Below are 23,740 nucleotides of genomic sequence, written 5' to 3'. Positions count from 1 at the left end.
TTGTTATAATTTCTGCCATATTGGTAGAACGCTATGAATGTAACGCCTGCACAGGCCTTTAAAAAAAGAAGAAGAGGAAATCGGTCATTTAAGAACAACGCTGTTGTTGTGGGATGTATGGAAGTATACTTACATACCCAGAACTGAACTTGTGTAATATTACAGTTATACCCCCCCCAACCCCCCATCCCTTCTTCCTTATTGGTAGAAACAAATAAAAGCCCTTGATAGCTGGTTCTGTAATCATACCAAGCGTTCCTATTCGGGACGAGCACAGACACGCACACACACACTCTCACGCGTTAACCTTGTAGTTGCTGTCAGCCAGTCGCCATGGTGAATCAAAGCAGGCTTCAGTGTCAGCTCCTCTCAGATTCACTAAAAGAGAGGTAACATGAAAATCGCAACTCAACGTTTGCGGCCAAAGTTCCGAGAGATACTGGCTTGAGGCAGTTGCCAAAATAACAAAAAAAGGGGCCTATTCACCATCACATAGTTCACACTGTCATGGTAAGCAGCTGACACAGATGTGAAGCTGGTGTAGGAGGGCTACTAAAGAAGCGAACTGCAGCACACATACTGAGTCCTGGCTAGAACTGCTCTCAGCAGTAGATCAGATCAGACCGCAGATGCCCATTAAGAAATGATGACCTCACTTGGACTGAAGCACAGTGAAAATACTGCAGAAGACTTCAGTTGTGTGAGAGGGGGACAAAAAAAAGAGCTTTGTAATAATTTAAGGAGAAAAAAAGAGAGAAATGAATGATAATTTAAAGACAGAGAAAGCTTAAGGATTAAAAGCTTAATGAGAAGTTTGAAGATGATGGCGAATATATTTTTTTCTGTAGCCGATCGTTTAGAATATCTAAGATTGTTTGAAGGTAAAGGCAAGTTGACACGTCTTCAGTCGATCTGGGGTCATTCATTTCACCGGAAAACCGATCACGCTCCCTTACAGCCTTCAAACAGAAACCTGTGTTCCTCATACGCACCCAAATATCACGTCCCCCACGAGCTGAACCTGCTAGCTCGAGAGCGGGAAACCAATTCGCACCACATTTTGTGCCTATAAACACATCAACATGTGACACGAACACACATGCAAAAACATGCACGGAGACAGAGAGAGAGAGAGAGAGAGAGAGAGGCAGGATATCTGTGGCCATCTTATTCTAGCCTTTTAAATGTGGACAGAAGCACGGTGGAGGTATGTCTATATTCAGATACATATACACACATATTATACATATTTCCAAATAATGGTATACTACTAATAATAATTGATAACTTAGCGGTTAAGCTTAATAAATATATAACCTGAAAAACCTGTATTGATTACATAGAAGAACTTCTTGTTATTGAGGTATTGCTATATGACATGTATCGCTGAACTAGATGACTATAGTGATTTTTTTTTTTTTTTTCCCTTAATGATTTCTTTTTATTTTGTAATTTTTCCTTCTGTGCGGGCTGTTCCAGACGGGGTTCGTGCGAAGGGGTTGCAGCAGTAGCCTTGAGTGGAAACAAATGCAGAGTAAGAATAAAGGAGATTTTTACTTCTCTGTGCAGCATAGGTGAAAATTTCACCGAAGCCGCACTTTATATTTAAAATATTAGTCGATGTTTGTGTTCAGAGGGCCATCGGCTCGATCTTTAACAACACTCAACCAGCGCTAAGGAGGGTTATACTCAGTAGGAGCAAAAAAGAAAAAGAAAAAAAGACCTGTAGATGAGGTCATCAAACCCCAGGATGATAATTTTTATCCACGGTTGTGACACTAAAGGCTGCTGTGTTTCAATCATCCAGCTCCTTAAAACTGACTTCATGCCTGATCATAATTCAAGCCTAAATTGCAGATCTGAGGTCAGTCGCTCAGCAGTGAGGTTTTTGGGGGATTGCTGTTAAATGAACCCTCATCTGGAACAGCCCAGGTTTTAGCTTCTCTGAGGGATCGTATTACTACTACTACTAGTATTATGATGAATATGATGACGATAATGATTGCTATCTATTGACTATTTCTATTTCTCTTCTATATGCTATTGATATATGTATGTTAATTGCAATGTATAACTCTCTCTTTATATATGTATCCATGTATGAATATAATAATTAACAGTAAATATGCGTCTGTGTATGCGGCAGTGCACAGCTCTGTCTGTGGAGGCAGTGAGCAGGAAACAGTATGGCGGCGGTGAAGCAAGTCATCGGCCGCCGCCAACAGCTGTAGGTTGTCAGTAGTTCATGATATTTACACAGTATTGTAGACCTGCTATATATATATATAAATATAATTATATATATATATTCATGTGAACTGAGCTCTGTTTGTAAGCATTAGGATAGTTTAGACATTGGCCAAAGGGGGGGAGGGGGGGATTGATTAAATATATATTAACTGTTTCCCCTCCGCAGTGTCACAGTGATACTATCAACAGAGCTCGCTGCTCACTGCCTGAGCTGTGCTTTTTTTTTTTTTTAATTGATTCATCACGCAAAGACAGATCTGGAAACAAAAGCATACATAGAGGCCTATATACTCCCGTATAGCGCCTTATTCGATATACTACACCTATAAGATGATACATACCCCTATTGTATAATCCTGCTTACTATATACAGTATATGATACCTGATACCTATTATAATACTTAGACACCCTTATAAGGTAATTTAGATAAGAGATGGTGGAGCTGTTTTTTTTCTGTGGCTGTGAGAAGCGTTTGCTGTGGTCAGTCATGTGTCCCCATCTTGTTTTACCAAAGGAGAAGTTGTAAGGAGGGGGCTCCACACCCAAATGCTCTTTATTTACTTAAATATAGTCCATTAAGGATATTTAAAAGGCAGCTGAGATGGGAAATGAACATCAGCTGTAACTAGCCAAATATTTGGAAGTCTTAATTTTGGGCTGGAAAAGCTGTAGCAGATAAACTATCAATTTAATTTTAGAAGAATATCCAATTTGGCTTCATGGATTTATGATTATTGTTGGTATTATATCCACTATGACAAGTCCTGCCTTTTTAAAGACTTGTTTTATAGCAGAGCATTTGAAAAAAGAGGTGCCTCCTCCTCCGTTACTGGTGGACGGCCAGCATTGATGATATAACAAACTGACACAGAAAAAAAACAAGACAAAACTGTGGATACCTGTGCTGCATGTTAATGTGTGTGTTGTTAAAGGCGGGGTCAATCATGACACAAATTTAGAGGGGAGGCAGGTGTACCAACCACATAGCGTGACTTTTACTGGATTCAGGTTTGCCTTCTTAAACAAACTGGTGCACAACATCCTATTACATGTATATCCTGTAAGACTGCCTTACTAAATAACACTGATAACCAGTCATTTAGTGAGGAAAATCAGTCCACAAGACCTGAAAGCTGCTTTCCTCTGATACCAGAATCACTCGATTACTACAGCTTATTCATGTTTGCACATTGATAACACATCGAACCGGTTGTAAAAAAAAAAAGATTACCTGTTAAATCATTCACTTTTTGTTTATTTTTATGTTCCAATTCAGGCGTGATCAGTGCAGGTTTCTCTCAGTTGAAGGGCTGTAGCAAGTTATTTTAGTTATAGTGTTTTAAGCTTCTCTGACTGGCTGCAGATGAAATCATGACACTCCCTGCTGTGCCATCTATACATATAGTAATTAAGCATTGAAGTATGAGTGATAATAATTCAGCTTGTGCATAAGCAGGCAGACGTGGCATTTTGAATATAACTAGTTGTTTTCTTTTTCATTTCTCAAAGGCAGACTGACTAATAGTTTATTTCTGCTGTAGAGGTCAATATTTGCTGGATAACACAGGCATGGCAAGATCAATTATGTTCAATGTGTTTATAGGATTGTAGCAAACTTTTCTCTTTTGATATGATTTGCCTGAAAGTCATTTGATTTTAAAGGTTATCTCAGTTATCTGTGCATCAGTTCTGGTTATTACAAACAAATGGTTCTTCCTCAATGCGGTTAAATGAAATGGCGACATTCTGGGTCGCACAACAAGATCCTGCTCAGAAGAATATATTCATGTGACCTAACTCCCCCCCCCCCCCCCCCCCCCCCCCGCCCTCTGGCCCCCTGATACAGTTTGTGTCATTTGATTCCCTCGCACCAACACACACCCACACAGCCACAAAAAAATCCTTAATGAATCAGTTTTTATTCAGTTGGAAGTTATTGCTTATTTGAATTGTTTTCAATAACTCGGATGATGAAACCAGGGTTGTAAGAAACGGAAAAAAACAAGGCCTCTTTTTGTACTGTATTTTTACATTTTGTTGTTTTATGTTTTTTTTTTGTTGTTTTTTTTTTTCTCCGTTTTATCTTCTCAACTTTGTGTTTTTTTCTCCTCCCTGGTTGGAAGTTCATGATCACACAAGTGGACCAAATCTCTTGAAAGCATTTAATAAACAGACTGTTTAAAAAAAAAAAAAAAAAGTGTTGTGTGTGTCCATTTTTTTTTTAAAGGTAATGAAGGACCCTCATGTGTTACTCATATCATATGTTGTTAACTTTGTACTCTACATGAGCTAGAAAATGCCACCATGATGAAAAGGTGGAATGGACTGAGAGGCATTACAGACTACAAAGGAAGACCCCTGCTTTTTTGGGGGGGGGGGTGTAACGGCTCCTCTATCAAGATGGCCTTAACACCTTTCACTCCCACTTTGAGATCAGTACCTCCTCTGTGCCCATTTAGAGAAGATCAATGCATGTAAGACTGCATTCACACCATATCTGGCAATGCCTGCAGGCTTGTGTGGAGGTGTGGGAGTATTTATTTCTGCTTTAGAATGCAACTGCCGTAAAATAACCAGAACATAACGTTTTATTTCTCCTGTTGACTGCTTTGTTTTCGCTACAGCCGCTCCCTCTCTTCATTCACTCTGTAGCTTGATTACCTACCACTGCTCCCTCACTCATCTCATGCTCTCAGATTCCTCACACTTTTTTTTTTACTTTTTAAAGGAAGCAAATATCAAAGTCTAACTTAACTTCTAGCGTTATGAATCAGAAAATAAATGTCCTCCCCTCCTCATCCTGCTAACTTCTTTGTACTCTCTCTCGGCAGGGTTGTACAGCTCTGAAACTGGTCTTCGGTCTTATATGATTGGCTCACCACAGGGTGATGCCAGGTTCTGTTTCAGCAAAAGTGAATCCTGGGTTTGCTTTACCCCATGTGGTCTCCATGTGATCCCCACCCCCGCAGCCTAAACTCTTTACCCTGCTCAAATGAATGGTAGGACTGCTGTTTTTCCTGCACTGCTGGATTTGGAGTGGGCCTAAGGCTTTTGGCGCAGACAACCTTCTGAGTTGAGTCAAAGTTTGTGAAAATAAGCTTACCAGTGTCTTCACTGATATTTTCCTGGCCCGGTCTGTGATCCCCATGTTTTAAGAAGACCATCATTGTTTCTGTCCCCAAAAAAAACAAAAACTGCCTGCCTTAATGACTATCACCTCTTCCTTGTTAGACACACTGGACCCCCTACAGTTTGCAAACCAGGTCCACGGGTCATGCAATCTCACTCTCCCTCCACACTGTTTGTGAACTACTTTTGAGCTTTAAACACCACTGTATTCTCTCAGTCATTACGCTCAGGGACCTTGGACTCAGGAGTGCCATATGCAATTCCCCAGGGGTGTATGATAAGTCCAGTCCTGTACACTTTCTTCACCAACAACCCACAACACGCAGCTCCAACACCGTCATTAAGTTTGTGGACAACACAACTACCATTTGCCTGTGCACAGTCTTCAATACAATGTATATTTATATATATTTGAATTTTTCTCTCTTATCATATCTAGCTAGAAGAAGCCAAATGTCACCACCGTCAGTGCTGCTATCCGCCGTGTGCTGTTCATGTGAAAAGAAAAGCTCTTGAAACCTTTCTGCTTCTCTTGAAGACATTTGACAATATTATAAAAAGCACAATAGTCCACCAAGAAGGAATGACTTGCCTCCACAACAGATAACCTGCAGAGAGAATGATCTGATTAATTAACCAAATTGATAGATTTATGAATATAAATAAAATGTTAAAAGATGAGTTCACCCACTTTACAGGCACATCAAGTTCTTCGTAAGAGAATGTAAGTTTTTTTTTTTTTAACCCTTCCTGTTGACAACTGACAATGGTGTAGGCTGTCTGTCTCCTTTGGTTATGTAAATGAAGAAGAGAGTTTACATAGAAACTAATGTTAACACAACAATGACTGATTGTTGACACTATCAGACAGGTAGTGTCACTACCTGTCTGATAGTGTCAACAAAAACCTGTGAACAGAAGTGCTCTAAATGTGTCAGAGCAGTGTTTTAAAGGGGTTTTTGTTCTTTTGTGTGTGTCTGCAGTACTGCACATGTGAACATACTCAGTAACCCACACACAGCATGCTCCTTAGCCTGGAGCCATAAGCTGAAAGTACTTTGAACCCACAGTCAGAGTTCAGAGTAGGGCTCTGTCGGTAGGTTTCCCAAACTTGAGTGTAAATAATACTTTTATTAGTATAATTGACGCCGCTGTGTAGCTGTCAGGCTCCCACTAAAATATTGCTAAGGCACACTTAAAAAGAAATGAGCTATTATTAACTGTAATTAGTGCAACATGTGATTTTCCTGCTAAAATGTGTGCTGCAGTGAAGTTACCTTAAAGTTAGCAGTTTAAGTTTTCTCACCTCCTGTGGTATTACTTTAATATAATAATAACACGTTAAGAAATGTCAGTATCCTTTTAAATCAGAACATAAACAGACTTGATCTCTAATTTACTATTTGTGTTATGGATTTAATTACCCGTCTTGTTATGTAACTGTCTGCAACATTTATGGCCTACCTTTCCAGTTTTTCTCTTCTTTTTTTTCTCCCCTTTTTTCCCCTTAGGTAATGCCAACCTGGCTCCGGATTGGCTGCCACCTCTCTGAAGGATACACCCACTGGCCAATCAGCGCTCGTTCCGTCCATCGCTGTCGAAAAGCACGCTTCTGATTGGTCGCGGGGAAGCCGAGGGGGCGGTCTGAGTTAAGTAACTTGTTTAGAGTGCACAACGTGTGAGCCGTTATATTTGTAGTAGTCCCTCACACCTTCTCATGAGAGCTGTCAGGTTTGTGTAAACTCGAACTCCAGAATCTCTTTAACTTTTAGTCTGAGCTGCTCATCTGCTCTGGGACATTTTTTTTTTCACTAATTGAAAGTTTAAGGGATAAAACAAACTAAACATGACCACAGAGATCCCGGAGATCCCGGAGATTTTCAGGTCTCTTCTTGAGCATCCATTTACTCTCCCGAGCTTTGATGAACATGGTAAGTGGCAGTCAAACCAAACAGTGAAATATGTTTTGCTCGAGTTTTTCTTCTAATGACATGCAGCACTGTCTTGTTTTCATGCTAGAACTGTTGTTTTAGCAGTATTTCTTTTTTTGCTCTGAAATGTCTGCAAACAACTGCGTGAGTGTTGCGTAATAGTCAGCTGAGCTGGATGGGGATTTGTACAAGTTGACAGATCTGGTTCATGCCTTCAGAAGTAGGCTAGTGGATTATTGACCTGTTGGATAAGATAATAAGAAAATAGTTTAAACAACGCAGTGACACATGTAAACTAAGCCAGTGCCTTCTTAAAATGTATTAAATCTTAAAATGAAGTTATTGTCAGTGATCATTGGGGATGTGGCATGGTATAATTAAGCTGGAGCAGTTAATTATAGCTTTTTTTAAATTGTGATTTGAGACTACATAGTGATTTTGGCTATAGAAATATCAGCCTATTTAATTCTTTTAATTATCTGACACTCAATTTCTGAATTTAGCTAAATATATTCAGACCATATCCTCCCCTAAGCTCAGTGAAATATTGTATAAAACTGCAATAATCAAGCTCCATTACCAATCTGCAATATTATACATGGAACAAATGACATTTAAAATCATTTGTAGAAGAAATCTCCCTTTACACAATACATCAAACTGACATTTACTCCCAGCAGCAGGACCTCTCTGTCCTGTTGCATATGAAATACATGCAACAAGTGTCCTTAAACACCAACTGGATCCTAATAATAGTCAGCGACACCTACTGGGTGAGTGAAGTGAGACATGTAAGTGGCTCCTTACTAACAAATAGATAGATAGATAGATATTTAAAAAAAAAAAAAAAAAAAGATTGAGGTGTTGTTATTTCCCACATGTTTGCTGTTTTAATGGTGAATAATTAAAGTCAGCCTTGGTTGAAAAAAACCAGCTGATGGTGCTGGTGATCTGTGTTTGTCATCTGCTTTCATTTGTCAGGATTGAATGGCTTGTGGGTTGTGTAGATTCATGATTAAATCACTAGATTGCTCTGTTTGCCTTATGTTGCCAATCTGGACCATGCTACAAAAATCAGATTAGAGTCAAGTAATATAATTATTTAGAGAGGAGTGCTGCTGCTGACCTCATTTTAACATGCTTTCATAATCGCTTCTCAGTGTTTGTGTCTTTTTTATAAATGAGCTAAACAACCTTCAATATCAGATAAGACTCCATAAATGATTAGTTTACCCTAATATGAAATGTATATGTCCACTATTATCACATTTGCCACTGTTTAGAAATCTAACAAATAATGTATTGATGTATTTTGGTACTTATGAACTCTTTCTGTTGTAGTTTGGTTGAGAAACTAATGCCAAAAACTAATTTTTACTACAATAATTGCATCCCTAACCCTAACCTTAACAGAAACTGTCAGTCAAGACCAAATGATCACTTACCATAGTTGGAGTCACTATGTGGCACATGACCAATGCAGAGCAGATTTCATAATTATTCTGGCACATGTACAGCTCCAGGACCCCCCGGTGAACCGTGGCATGTTGAATTTAGCTCTGAAAGCTTTGTAGCTGTGGCTTCATTATTTATAGATTGTGTTTACTGTAGCACCTGTGGAAAGACACCTAATATATGCACTGTGAGCACTCAATAGTTATCACCTTCAGAGTTTAAGTTACATTTATTGTGTGTGACAGTGCGTTATGACTTGTCTAAACAGGAGGACACATACTCCTTAAAGGTGTTTGTCCATGTTCTGAATGTAAATGAAAGCTGACATGTGAAGGATGATCATTTTGTACAGTGTTTGAATACCTAAAGACTACACAGTCATGCAACAACTAAAGTGACTAAATTAAATTTGTTGTTGTGCATCCACGTGAGCTAAAACAGGCTGTCTGCTGCTCCCAGCCTTCTCTTTTATGATCGCACCTATTTTAAGGCTTTCAACAAGTCTAAACAATGTGTTGTAGTTCATTCAGAAAATAACTGGGGCTTCATACATATAAATATCTGCTTGTATATAGTGTGTGTGAATGAATTTGTGATGAAAATGTAATTTCAAAGTCTTTCTGCGACCCCATGAAAAAACTTTGTATGTAAGTTTGCATTAGGCTTTTTAAAACTGAGGTGGAGTGAGTTCATGTATAATTAGTAGGGTGATGGGCAAGGCTGGTTGAGTAACCCCAGGGGCCCCTGGACACTGATGCCCATGGACCCCAAACCATGTCACGCAGTACAAAACACTCACACCCGATGTTACCTACCTTGGCCATTAAAATCCACCTTAATTATTCTGAGCTTCTAGTCAAGTTTATATGTCAAATCACACAGGTAATGGTCAAAAGCTAAATAAGAAGTTGAGCTGAGCTGGGAGCATTTATGCCTGTACCACTGCAATACACCTAGTGCTGAAATACTGTCATTTCACTCACAAGTCACAAGACAAGAATACAATGGATTAAATCATCTCAATGCAGTGTATTGCTCATGTAAAATCACCCATATAGCTAAATATATAAATATATGACACACAACACATAATATTACTAAATGCACAAACAGAATAATAGTTCTTACCATTAGAGGTTGATCATTCTTGCCTTTGCCAAACACATGATGTCAAGTGGTTTTCTATAAACGTTGTACTCTGCACAGAGCCTGTAACATATAGATTTGAAATACCTCTATATTGTGCTGCTTTATCATTTGTTTTCCAAGACAGTAAAATCTTCAAAAACTTGTAAAATGTCATTTAACCATAGAACAAGTCTCCATTCTCAACAATGTAGTTTATCCTTTTGGTAAATTCAGAGATGATATTCCATGAGATATTATTAAGTATGTGGTGAAGACTTTGATGTCCACTTTGAACACAGTAACCTTCATCATGCTTATGTGCGCTTTTTTACTGCAACAGCTGACCTTGACATCTTCATCCCTCCTCTGTTGTGCCAAAAACAGATTATGCATGACACAGAGAAACAACATGGGGGCTCAATGAACTTAAGGCAGAGCCTCTCTAAAAGCTTGAATCAAGGAGACTTGCACAGCTGCTTTTTGCCATTGATCATATTGATTTTGGTATATGAACATATTGAAGTAGTCACATTTAAAGTAAAGTGAAGGCAGGATGATGATGTGTCCTCTTTGTTTTTTATGGAAGATCAATTGGGTTTATCTTGTTTTGTCTAGCTTAATCAATGAAAACAGGTGGAACATTTTTTAGTGGGATTATCGTTGCATTCAGGATGAACTAGACTAAATATGATATGGTCCTTGGTGGGACCAGCCACACAAATGCCTGAGGTGAAGTGGCAGAGGTTGTTTTGACATGAATCTTGTACATCTTGTTCTTTACTGTTGTGACAACCCTTGTGTTCCATACAGATCCTTGCCCTTGTGATCTCTCCTTAGTTACAGCAATGCAACCACATTGCAATTTAAACCGCAAGGTGGAACCTCTGTATGGGCACTAACTGCGGCGCCGCCCTCTCTGCACGTTTGTGCTTGTGAACTGCACAGAGCAACGCTATTGGTCGCTGGTACATATGTAAGGTCTGCAGCTGCATGTGTTTGCATCATGGTTAGCATGTGAGCAGAAGACACACAGCCTATATGCGGTATAGCGTCTGGACGAAGTATGCGCCATAGGTCGCACCGACAATTACATCTCAACATATCTTGACTTTCCACCAATAATAACTTGCTGAAAGTTTAAAAGCCTGCAAATCGACATCTTTGTGAACATATAGCCTTCTACATATATGTTTAAACTGTTTTGACTGACAGTATGATCTTGAATTATTGGCCGGTTTCTGTGGGAACATATAGGATCCAGGTCAGACAGCCATAACTATGCCAATGATATTTAGCTCGTGACACGTTTTTTCTGTTGATGTATTCAGGGGAACATATATAACTCAGTCAACCAATGAAATGCCAGCTATTTGATACAGCGACAGCCATAGGCTCCTCGTAGGATCCCCGCCCTTTGTTTAATGGATCTATTAATATTAATGAGGACGAGGCGGAACCAGCCAATCAGCGGAAGGCTGGGGTCGTAATTTTTCCTTTTTTTGACGAGAGGGGGGTGGGGCGGTTTTATTCCGAACACCGAATTCTTTTTAACACCTAATACGCAGAGGAAGTGGGTCAATACAGTCAAGGATAGTCGGACGGTCGTAGTTACACTTTTTAAGAGCAGATTTATTAGCTGCACTGATAGCCGTTGACGGTGACAAACCCGGTCGGAGAGCTAACGTTACCGAGACAACAGGTCTGCTGTGCTCTGTTGGTTGCTACAGTCACTACTAGGAGGGAAAAATGTCGGGGGAGCCTATTCTCATCACACTGGAAACGGCCACCGGGGCCCCCAGTTCATTCCCGGTGGCTCTGAAGAAAATAATGGAAATGCCTCCGCCGAATATACTGGACGGCGACGACGGTAAGGCCCGTTCACCGTTAAATGGACGCAGGATAAACAGCGGCCAATGTGGGTTAATGACTATACACGTGAGAAGAATGGCGTCATAACAATGTAGCCGACTTTAAAATATCCCTTAACATTGTATTTGAAGGATAAGTTCATACATGTGCAACCACACTATTAGATCATTTCCATTTGTAGTGCACACGAAAGTGCAGACACGAAAGACATTCATTTATAGTCAACACCATAACAAAATCAGTTATACAAGCACACACCAACAAAGAAATACCAGCACATTCATCTAGTCTTTCTGTAAAATTACATTGAATTACATCAAAAAAATCTGAATGACGGTCAGATTTTGACAGAATCGTTATTTTTGCACCAGGAAGAAAATAAAGAAAGTCTGCGTATTTTAACCTCAGCTGGAAGCATACTACAGTGTTTTTGTACACACTGTCCTCTCTTCTCCTGACCAACCTCACCATACAGAAGTTTCTAGCGATGTCTCAGTTTTTGTGTAATGAGCTAAACAACCTCTTTAAAAACAGATACCACTCTGTAAAATAATAGTTTGCCCTCATATGAAATGTTCCTGTGTGTCATGATCATACATTTGCCATTGTTCAGTTTCCTAACAAATAATAATAATGATGTATTTTGGTTCTAATGAGCTCTTTCTCTAGTAGGTCTGTTGAGTTATTAAAGAAACTATAATAATTGGATCAAATAATAAACTGTCTGCTTGCCATGATCACAGGATCGCAGAAAAAGTTGGAGCTTTCTACACACGCCTCTGGCTTTAAATGCAGGTTTTGTTGTTGTAAAGCTTCCCCTGTTGACTTTGTGTTTTGTGGATTAAAATGTAGCTATAAATATGTGAAGGGAATGTGCGGTATCTGTCAAAGATTGTTGTATTAAAGGGTGCATCAACATTTGCTCATTTCATGCTCTATAGGAACTTAATGTCCAAAGCTTACATTATCACTGTGGCAATGAGCTGATTGTACAATTATTTATATGGGCTCAATGATAAAGTCTTCCACATTTGCAAGAAATCATAACAAAAACATGACTTTCAATGTCACACTGATATCCGGAACATTAGTAAACGTTTCCTCCAAAGTAGAGATTTGTAGCAGAGCGCACTGGTGAAACAGTGACATGGAAATTTCCAGATTTTACAACCAGTCGTTTGCCTGTTGAAAGATGCAATAAAACCTAAGTGCTCGGGTTTGGGTCCTGAGGGACTTTTTGGGATCAGATTTCAAGTCTCGGTGAGGACAAACAAACAAGGTTTACTCTCTTAGAAAATAAAGCACTGTGGCGTCATGTTAGACCAGCGACGGTCCGTATAATTTAATTGCAGTGTACTCTGTTCACATCAGACCAGATCCCCATCCCTCTGTTAGATGTCATCCTCATCTTGCTCTCCTGTCATTTCCTATCTATTTCTACTGTCCCTTGTTAATAAAGACTGAAATAATCATTGAGAAAAGGGTGTACCTTCAAATGTGCGTCATTTCCTGTTGATTCATAAGAACAGAACGTATTGTTTCTGAATGTGTATCTTTCTTGTGTTGCAGACACTGACAAAGAAAAGCTGGTCCTGGGAGATAATGTCGATCTGGGTGGAGGAGGCAGTGACATGGGGCCGTCAGCCGCCCTGACCCCCGCTATCTGGGATAAGACCATCCCCTACGATGGCGAGAACTTCCACCTGGAGTACATGGAGCTGGAGGAGTTTCTCATGGAGAATGGCATCCCAGCTGATGAAGACCCCCTGAGGAGCAGCACAGATGTTGATACTATCTTGAATCTGAAAGCTTCCCCCTCAGCCCAGATAAATGGTACCAAGAGAGCAGGCGTGGCTTCGGTGGCTCTGCTGCCCATTCAGGAGTTGGATAAGTGCGGGGAGGAAGTGGTGATTATCACCAACAGCGAGTCTGAGATTACATGTGATGTTACTGCAGGTGAGTGGCAGCAGGAGGATCGCACGTGAGACAGCTGTATAATTTCACTAAAACTCCCCTACTGAATGTATTGTACAATGCAGAAAACCAGCTGTTCAGGTTCAGTGAGATTATTCTTACCGAGTTAAAACTTGAGACATGACAATTAACAGTGTTACACCAACAGTAGCAGAGTCTTAAACAAACCTGCTGATCTGGCACAAGAATCAAATCTGCAGCCATTTTCCATGTTACAGTTTATACTATGTACTTATGGGCTCACAAATGTTACACAAACAAGATATGCTATGACATTGCAGTGACCTCAGATGGTCACTGGGGGGATAGTAGAGATAGTATAGTTTCCTGTAGGATCATCCCATGGGATTGTCAGAACATCCACCCAACACGCGTACATTTGAGAAAGATCAATACTAGATGTATCCTTAGTGCAGGTTTACATTTATGATCTACAGCTGTATAATATTTCTTTGTGTTTTTCTGCTCAGAGGTGACCACTAATGAGGATGGAGAGACGCCCGAGCCCATCGACCCCGACGATATTGAGGTTGACATCAACTACGAGCCAGATCCCACCGACCTGGTGCTGTCAAGTGTGCCGGGGGGCGAACTGTTTAACCCACGTAAACACAAGTTCAGTGAAGAGGAGCTGAAGCCACAACCTATGATCAAAAAGGCCAAGAAGGTGTTTGTGCCTGAAGAACAGAAGGTATGCTGGAAAAGAGAAGAAACAAACATCTGAAACACAATCTGTCAATTCTACATGGTTTTACTGCAGTTTGTTGTCACTGAAATAGAAAGTTAACTCATCCATAAATCAGGGCTTCAACACTTAAAAGTTACATTGTCAAAATAGCAGAATAAGCTCCAGTTCTTCAGCATGTAGAATTACACATAGTGCACGTTGGCCTGTGTAATGCTGATTTCCAGTTTAGCTGTCACCATGATAGAAAAAAACTAAAATGTACCCAATCATTTAGAGTAGTTAAAATCATAAATTCCGGCAACATTTAAAAGTACCTTTTTATTTTTTTAATAATAATGAATTATTCTATATTTACTAAAAGCTTTGACTTTAGCCCCTACAAAGTGTGAAAAGGGCTACACTATCATATGCATTTTGCTCAAAAACAGAGAATAGGCATAGTTTATTAGGGGTGTAACAGTACACATAATTCATGGTTTGAATTATTATTATTATCATTATTATTATTATATATAATGATTGAAAGAAAATAATATTTTGGCCCTTTTTATTTTGGAAAATGTAAACATCCAACAATGGCTCATTGTTCAAAACTATTGCTGAGGCAGTTTAGTTTTGGTTGCAGAGGAAAAGAAAACAACAGTTGTTTCTTGTGAGGGGTCAGAACACCTGCTGATGGTTGTGTTGTGCTCATTTATTATCAAACTATATATAAACCAGCTCCACCTGCAGCAGCTGCAACAGTACCATGCTGCTCTAACACACCACAATAGGTTCTTATGACAACGTCACAAATTACAAATGTTTATCAAAGCCCGAGTGAAAAACCGACCGTCACATGATGGGTAACCTTGGTAACCAGGGTATGCTACCCGCACAATGCAGCTAAGTGGTACACTGCCAAAAAGTGGGGTGGTACTCAATTGAACTGTTTAGGTCAGAGAGTAACGAAATGAGTAAAATTGCGCACCAGACCAAACATCCTGTACTGAACAGTGTGGGACGAATACATAAACTGTTCCACCCACGTTGTTTACCCACTTTAAAGATCACTGAAAACAGTCTGAGAAGGTCATCTTCACCTTAAAAACGTGTTCCTTTGTCGAAATATAAAGCAATATTTTATTTCCTCATGCTTTAGCAGGGTATGAGCCATTGACACATTTGATATCTGACTTGCAGGGTAGAAATGAGGCAGTATCACAGTGAGGCTGCTCTGGCAAGTCACTGTGACTCAGCAAACTGTCAGTTTTTCTAAATTGTGGTTTTCATTTCCCTCGCAGCCTTTATGAGAACACTGGCTTTGTTTACATATTCAAGTGAGCCTGGCTGTTGGCCATGTTAAACACTCACTTGTGATTTGTGCTACTACATTTCAATAACAAACCTCTTTTCATTACCAAGGCAGGTTAGTTATAAATGAGCTAAACAACCTCTTAATATCAGACATAACTCTTAAAAAGTAACATTCACCTTCATATGAAATGTAAATGTCATTAGCATCATCATGTATTTGCTACTGAGAGATGATTCAAAGCAAACATCCATACAATGTACATCCATGAGCACGCTACCCACTGCCCCACAGGCTACAGCCAAGAGGTGTACTGCTAAAATGTGTCAGATGGAAACAAACACCAGAATCATTATTCCACATGTTGGAGTTGGAGTAGATTATTAAACCATTTTGACCAGAACTTGTGAGTCAGGCAGCATACCAAACATCCTGAACAGTTCAGGACAAAATACACAGCTGCAGCCCGGATTTATTTTCCATTCCACAAGTGGGGTGAAAGAGCCATTGACACACTTGAATATCTGACTTGGGAAAAAATGAGGCCATGTGACAATGAAAGTGTTCTAGCAACTCACTGTGACTCAGCAAACTGATGATTTGTCTAAATTGGGATTTTTATTTCCTTCCTTTGTGAGAACACTGGCTTTGTTTACATGCACAACTGAGCCTGTCTGTTAGGCAGTATTAATTACTTTGGGGCAAGGTCAGATTTGGGTTAAAGTGTTGGCAAAGTGGAGTAGTGGAGAACTGCTATTTAAGAAGACATTAGCCATCTTAACTTCTTTGTTTGTCGTTATAATGTTTTAATCTCTGTTATGATGTCTTATTTCCTCTCCTCTCCTCCAGGATGATAAATACTGGCAGCGGAGGAAGAAGAACAACGTCGCCGCCAAACGCTCGCGAGACGCCCGCAGGTTAAAGGAGAACCAGATCACCGTCCGGGCGGCGTTCCTGGAGCGGGAGAACACGGCGCTGAGGACGGAGGTGGCAGACCTGCGGAAGGATTGCAACCGCTTCAAGAACATCGCCGCCCGCTACGCAGACAAATTCGGACCGCTGTAAGGGGACCAAAGAAAAGAAACTGTTTTAAAGCTGCCATCTGTAGAGCAGAGCAGAGGAGACAACAGAGCGTCAGTCTCTTAGTTTGAAAACATTCTCATAGCAGCGCCGATTGGTAACTAAATCTACCGCTGACATTCTGTTGGAGCGGCGGGCCACAGAGGGAGAGACTATCTCTTTCAAAACCAACAAAGCAAACGTTGGTCTTTCCGTTATCTGATACTTTTGTCAGACACTCCCTGACTTCGAGTTAACGGGCATTACTTTTAGAAATAGGAGCATGATGTAACGTATAACAAGCTGAGCAGAGAGCGTGCCGCTTCACGTACGAGCAGACAGAAGTCCCGTTATAGATGATTTGATTATTCACATTAAGCCTTCAGTCTCAACTTTTGTAAAAGGCCGCACCTAATGTTGTACTGTACAGCTAATCTGGTTAGAAAAGTAGAATAATGTGTTTTTAAAATGTTTCTCCCTCCTCTTCCTCCCCTTGGTTTTAATCCTTTTTTCTCTTTCTCTTTCAAGTGCGATGCCGGAAGACGAATAGACCACACTTGATTTATTCATTTGTTTTCTGTAATGAATAAATAAATCAAAGCCGTTGAAGGGGGTCGGCACGTGACAAAAAAACAAACAATACAGTCTATCATATGATGATGAGGATGATGATGAATGATGAAGAGGAGGAAGAGGAGGTGTGAGAGCATGAGATGTAATACCACCGATATCAGATTTTTTTTTTATTGAATTTTATTAAACATCCATGTGTGTGTGTGTGTGAGCAGGGTGTGTGAGGATATTCAAGTGCTTCTTAAGGACTCTTCTTTCACAAGACGTCCCTTTATCATGTTTTGTATGCCTTTGGCCGAAAGAGATCATTTTTGATGTTTTATTAAGGACAAACTGTTTTTATTTTATTCTTTTTTTTTTTTTTTTTTTTTTTTTAGATGATGATGAGTTTATAGTTTGGTAGCAGCTGTAAAAGTTATGTGTTAGTCATCATTAAGGTGTCATAGAGATCAGCTTATTTACAGATTTCTTCCATTTCTTTCCACGTTTTGGTGAATTCTGATACCTGCTTTTTTTTTTTCTTTTTTTTTTTTTCCAAAGTTTCTATTCTAAAGAGGCAGATTACGTGAAGAGCTGGGCTTTTCTGTCGCCCACAACCACTTCTCTGACTGTGACATTTCCAATAACTTAAGCTTCTTCAGGGGATTACAGTGACACAGCGGTGTGTTCACGCACAGACCTGTACATTAACACTCTGTTCTTTGTCTCAGTGTGTGTGTGTATGTGTGTGTATGTGTGTGTGTCGCTACCCGTACAACATCTGCCTCGCTCTCCATTTCTGTCCGTAACGCTTCAGATGACTCGTGTACAGTCCACTGATGCATGTGCTGTAAATAAGTAGCTTAGAATGATACTTTCAGGACTTCTATTTCTTTCTCTCTTTTTTTTTTTTTTCCATCCCATCATTTTACAAATATATTCAGCATCATGACATAAAAAGCTCAGATACAGCTAGCGAAGGTTTTTTAACAGCCTGCATTTAGTTTTGGATGAATATCAAGCAGTGACATTTAAATGAATACAAGCATCTTTCTGAGATGAGCCTATCGGATTCTAATTGAAGTATTTTGAATTAGTGCTTTATTAAAGGCGGCTAGTGAAAGCTGGTCTGCTATAGGTGAAGATCTCACTATTATTATAACACAAAACCAAACCTGGCTTTCAAAAAACTACCTAGCAGTGTTTGTGCATGTAGATTGTATCGACTAAGTTTTTAGGACGTTTGCGCACAACTTTAACTTTTCTAACTCATTTCCGTCTTAGAATTCACACTCGAGACATTTTAAACTGGCAGCCTGTATTGCCGGTTTAATTTTTTTTCTAATTTCTTGACAAACCAGGAAGTCTCAATAACCGCAGACTGTATTTGGGGGTAAATAAAAAAAAAATAATAATCAGGAAACCCCTGAATCTACAAGTGTCTTTAACGTCTAAAGCCATTTCAATGCAGTGTGCAGTCAGTTTCAAGGGTGGGGTGTATTATTTACAGGTTTACTATGCAGGATTTTCCTATTAAAAAAAAACATGTATAGACTCATATAAAAATAATCCCTCACAATCATGAGTACACCTGAAATGAAAGTTCAGACTCACTCCAGTTTTTTTTTTACTGTACAATTCAGATTTTTTTTAAAAAGGGATTTTTGTAAGATTTTTGCTGCTGTGCTTCCATCCAGACAGATTTATTTTGCCATTCAGGAAATGAGGGAGGGGGAGGGGGGAGGGGTTAAACCAAAGTAAATCTATTTTAAGTAAGGGGGCTCTCTTGTGTTCCTATAATAATAAAAAATTAAACAAACAAATCTTTCATATCTTATGGAGTAAAACAAAACGTCAGGTATGGAAATCTCTAGAGTCAGCAATACTCCCTGCCTCGTTCATTTTACTCTACAACGAGTCACAACATCCATAATTGATGTCATTAAAGTGTATGTGAAAGCATCACGCTGATATGAATGATTATGAGCAGCTTCCTGACTTGTTAAACAGTTATTTTTTAATGCTCTCTGCTACAGTTCAGATTGCGTCTGCCTTCACTCTGGAACAGGTCAATTTGATAACTGAGGGGTTGTTTTTAACTTTCCTGGTTCAGTCTTTGTATTTATTTGTAAAACGGTGTCTTTGCATTTTGAGTGTGGTTACTTTTTTGTGTCTTGTATAGACCGTATGTAAAAAATAAAGCCTTGTTGAGAAAGTCTTGGTGTCCACGTCTTTTTTTTTCTCCATGGAGACGGTTGTGTTGGATCATTCTATCTAGTCTCAGTAGCAGGAAATGGAAGATATGTGAAATTTTCCATTGACTTAGTATCAACAATACTGGACAAAGTGACTCAGTGATAGTGTGAATAAATATGATTTATAATAGTAATAATTGTGTCAATATGTTGTCCTGGTCTAATCTTTCATGGTTAATGTTACAGTTGATGATAATCACTATGAAAACCTTTTCCAGGCACCAGGTATTAATCTGTCAAAGCTTCAACACTATCTTAAATCCCATTATTTCATCAGTCTGAACAAGTCAACAGAAGAGGTATAAACTGGAGAGCGGTTTAATTTCCTGTTCCCATATCTGATGTGTGTGTGTGTGTGTGTGTGCTTTCAGAGTGAGCTTATAGAAAGTGACTAACGTTGATGAAAGAAGCTAAACAGTTTCATCTTTAAGTGGTTCTTTCACATTTTCTACCAGGAGCCTGAATGTCTGGAAGTTAGTGGTTTGGACTGAAGAGATATTGTTTCATGATACCAAGAAACCTGAGAGTATTAAAAGTTCACCCTTGTTCCATGATTTAAAAAAAAAGCAGATTAAACTAACCAATAATATCAGCTGGGTATGTACTTGCTCAGCCCTAACCTGGTCTAATAACCTCTTCTCTATTTATCTCTACTGCACTGAATTCTTTTCATTTTCAGTCTTTTAGTCATCAGCCACAGTCGACCTCATTTATCAGAGTCTGTGCTGGTGTTATCCAACTTTCCTTCACACATGCAAACCAAGACCTGTGAACAGACTCTGAACTCTCTAGAGTGCCCCAGTAAATTAACAACAAACTCCCACTGGTATTTTAAGAGGAAAGGTGAAGTAGTAACACCAAACCACAGGTAAAATGTCTCCACACATAAAACAATGAAATGTGTCCATTATGGTTTCACAAAGCTCAAGATGCAATCAAAATGGTCTTTTTGTCCCAACCAACAGTCCACTACACAAAGATATGTGATTAGCTATCATATAGGATTTAAGAAAGTAAAATACTCCCATGATGCACTGGGCTCCTCTCTCTCTCTATCCATCCATCTATATCCATTAATATTCATGTTCTATTAATGCATTCAATAACCTAAACTTCTTCCCCGGAGTTGTCTGTGCTTTCTGGTCTCACAGGTAATCTGGGCCTGTAGATGTCCGGATGACAGATTCCAGTCCCGGACCTTCTAGCTTCATTGTTGATTTTCATTGTGCTTCTCTCCTCTATCCTTCCTTTCTCTCCTCTCAACTCCAACCGGTCGAGGCAGATGTTCTCCCACTCTGAGTCTGGTTCTGAGGTGTCTTCCTGTTAAAAGGGAGTTTTTTCTTGCCACTGTTGCTCATGTGGGAATGTTGGGTCTCTTTAAAGTTAAAACCTGAAGAGTTTGGTTTAGATCCTGCTCTATGTGTAAAGTGCCTTGAGATAACTCTGTTGTGATTTGGCGCTATACAAATAAAGATTGATTGATTGATAAAAGATATTCACATTGAAGAAGCTGGAGATCATTTTAGCATTTTTCTTTAAAAATACCTTTAAACTATCAAAACAGTTCTTGCTGATTAATCAACTAATTGATTTATGAGCTAATCACTGCAGCTTTAACAAACACAATAAGCAGTGTTTGTGAATGGTGACATTAGGTTCTAGTCAATTTCTTGCTTGGTACCTTATATATAAAGCTCCTTGTGATTTATGCAGCAGGTTTATAAAACCTTGACCAGTTTAACATTAAAGGCTGTGACACAGAAATAAGGAAAGAAATATAAAAGAACGTTTTATTGACATATCACAAAAATGTTTCTTGAAGCTTTAAAGAAAACCTGCAAAAGCTGAGACTAAAACAAGGACCGGGGCCGCAACGTCTTCACCTCTTCTTGAAGCCGTACTTCTTCCTTTCATAGAACAGATCTGTTTTTGAGCTGCCCAAATTCACAATCTTAGGACAGCCATCTCGCTGTGAAGAGAAAGAAGGAAGAGAAGATTGTGTTAGAGTATTATAGTATTTTGAAAAACACCTGAGAAAAGGCTGGATTCTCGTTTTTATTGTTTCAATTAAAAGTTAGTCTATTTATTGTCTTAAAGCTGCTAGATGATCAGATCAGCCTTCTCTGGTTAGCTGCCTCAGCCTCATTTCTTGATTAGTGAACTAAAAAGCATGAGAAGCTGAGATTAGATGAGACTCACATCTTTCTCCTGGATGGTGCACTCTTTACAGTAGTAGGCATCTGATACTCCGGGCCCTCCGCAGATGACGCAGCGTCCCTGATAGGAGCCGTAGTTACACTCATCACAGATGCGGACCAGCGTGCACGGCCTCACGTAGGAATCGCAGATGACGCACTTTCCATCGCCTTGGAGCAGCAGAAAAATGACAGATAAGAAGATTGATGGAGGATAAAGAAAAAAAGACATGCAGTGTGGACAAAAAAGCATAAACAGACCAGAATGATAGTTATTAATCACAATCTATTCATCAAGTACTTCAGAACTGGTGATGTGTTTGATGTTACTCATTACTTTTATAGACTTAATTATAAATCAATAACTGATACTGATTATGAGAACAAATATATGCTATCCTCATTAAATAATAATACAGCAATAAATTAACACTGAAACTATGTATGATTGAAGTCTTCCACAGCTGTAACGTGCACTGTTTTTAGGAGTGGTGACGAATATCTTTGATAGTGTGTTGAGAAGAGTCACAAAGCTGTTTCGATTATAGGACGATATTAGCCAGATTCATCAGTACCGGGGTGTACATTTTCCAATATGTGCCAATATTTTAAATTATATAAGCAGCATTTTATGTATATTTGACCATTTTTTTTAAATTCTAGTTGAATTTTTCTGTTCTATGGGTTTTTATTCCTGTTTCTGATCTTTTATTATAAGTTTACTGTCATTTCATACAATAAAGATTATTGTTAAACTGTTAAATTTCCATTACATATCTTTGTCACAAGTGATTGATAATCACATTTGATTGATCATTGCAAAATATATGTTTGTCTATATCTATAAGATTATCAGCATTTTTTAACTCCCCAATTTCAGTATTAGCCTCAGAAATCCAGTATTAGCCGTGTTCCAATTATCATAATGTCCCTTTCATTGTGAATATAATGTGCATGTCAGGATGTGTCTTGCTGCCATAAATGTTTCTATTACAAATGAATAGATATGTATTCAATAAGTTGATTGATTTCGTCTATATAATTAAGTTCTCAATCCAATAAGATATCTACAACATGGAAAGTTTGATGGTAGTATTTATATAATGCATAACTTTTACCGTATTGATTGTAATAAATGCTATTAACTGTGTAATACATTATCTATATTTTTCACTCTTTCAGCAAAAATAAAAGTATCTAAATAAACCTAAGTGCAACGTTTCTGTTACACAAACAGTGGTGAAAAACAAGCGATAAAGCTGATGCCAGTAGATATAGCAGTAATAACTTCATTACTTCATTTTAGGTGTAAATACTTACATTTTTCACAGAGTCTGCCAATAGCTGCGGAATTAAAACAAAGCAATTATTAACAGATATCAATTACCTACATTAAAAGAGCCTACTTCTGTCTCATGTTCACAGCAAAAACCCACTATTACATACACAAACATGAATACATAGTGGAATAGTAATGTTGTTCATGCTTTTAACTTGTAAACATTTCTGTGTTAGCACCGCAGCTAACTTTCAATGAAGTCCATGCTGTTACCGTTAGCATGTAGGCTAGCGTCGTCCCTGATAAAGCAAAGTAAAACTATATCCTGCTAGAGCTGAACAGCGCTTTGTCACATATCGAGTAGAAATTCATTAAAACATACCGACACCGGCTTGTTTTCTGCAGAAGATCAAATCTGGATGATGCTTAGCCATTGTCGGCTAACGTGAGGCGGACGCTTTAGCTTCAACTTTTACCTTTGACCTGTAAATCATAAACGGTGGTAAAGCTCACTATCTCCCCCTACAGACTCCAAAAGGACATTTAAAAAATCACTACACACATTCACACACATTTACTCAATTTTTCCGTATTTACACCCCCCAAAATAGTAGTATAACTCTTAGCTTTCACTGAAAATAGTTATTGTTAGGGAATTAATATATGTATCATGTATAAAA

General features: G+C 38.9%; 2 protein-coding genes across 3 annotated transcripts; one reads left to right on the top strand and one right to left on the bottom strand.

Moving 5' to 3' along the window:
• Window positions 1-7,098: 7,098 nt before the first annotated feature.
• On the top strand, window positions 7,099-17,705 carry tefa (TEF transcription factor, PAR bZIP family member a). 2 transcript variants are annotated; one of them, XM_053340919.1, is made up of 5 exons: window positions 7,099-7,312; window positions 13,334-13,720; window positions 14,209-14,429; window positions 16,570-16,781; window positions 17,308-17,705. In XM_053340919.1, the coding sequence occupies exons 1-5, from the start codon at window positions 7,228-7,230 to the stop codon at window positions 17,327-17,329; spliced, it is 927 nt and encodes a 308-aa protein (XP_053196894.1). In that variant the 5' UTR covers window positions 7,099-7,227; the 3' UTR covers window positions 17,330-17,705. The 2 variants fall into 2 exon arrangements, with proteins under 2 accessions (XP_053196894.1, XP_053196893.1); XM_053340918.1 differs by lacking the exon at window positions 7,099-7,312 and adding an exon at window positions 11,502-11,762.
• A 3,645-nt stretch (window positions 17,706-21,350) lies between these two features.
• phf5a (PHD finger protein 5A) lies at window positions 21,351-23,536 on the bottom strand. Its single transcript, XM_053340931.1, has 4 exons — window positions 23,443-23,536; window positions 23,102-23,125; window positions 21,786-21,952; window positions 21,351-21,555 (listed from the first exon to the last, which is right to left on the bottom strand). Exons 1-4 carry the CDS (start codon window positions 23,492-23,494, stop codon window positions 21,466-21,468), a joined length of 333 nt encoding a protein of 110 aa, XP_053196906.1. The 5' UTR covers window positions 23,495-23,536; the 3' UTR covers window positions 21,351-21,465.
• Between the last annotated feature and the right edge of the window lie 204 nt (window positions 23,537-23,740).

This window comes from Scomber japonicus, chromosome 20 (assembly GCF_027409825.1).
Source record: "Scomber japonicus isolate fScoJap1 chromosome 20, fScoJap1.pri, whole genome shotgun sequence".
Taxonomy (NCBI): domain Eukaryota; kingdom Metazoa; phylum Chordata; class Actinopteri; order Scombriformes; family Scombridae; genus Scomber; species Scomber japonicus.
The sequence above is the reverse complement of the archived record's forward strand: the minus strand, read 5'-3'. Positions and strand labels throughout refer to the sequence as shown.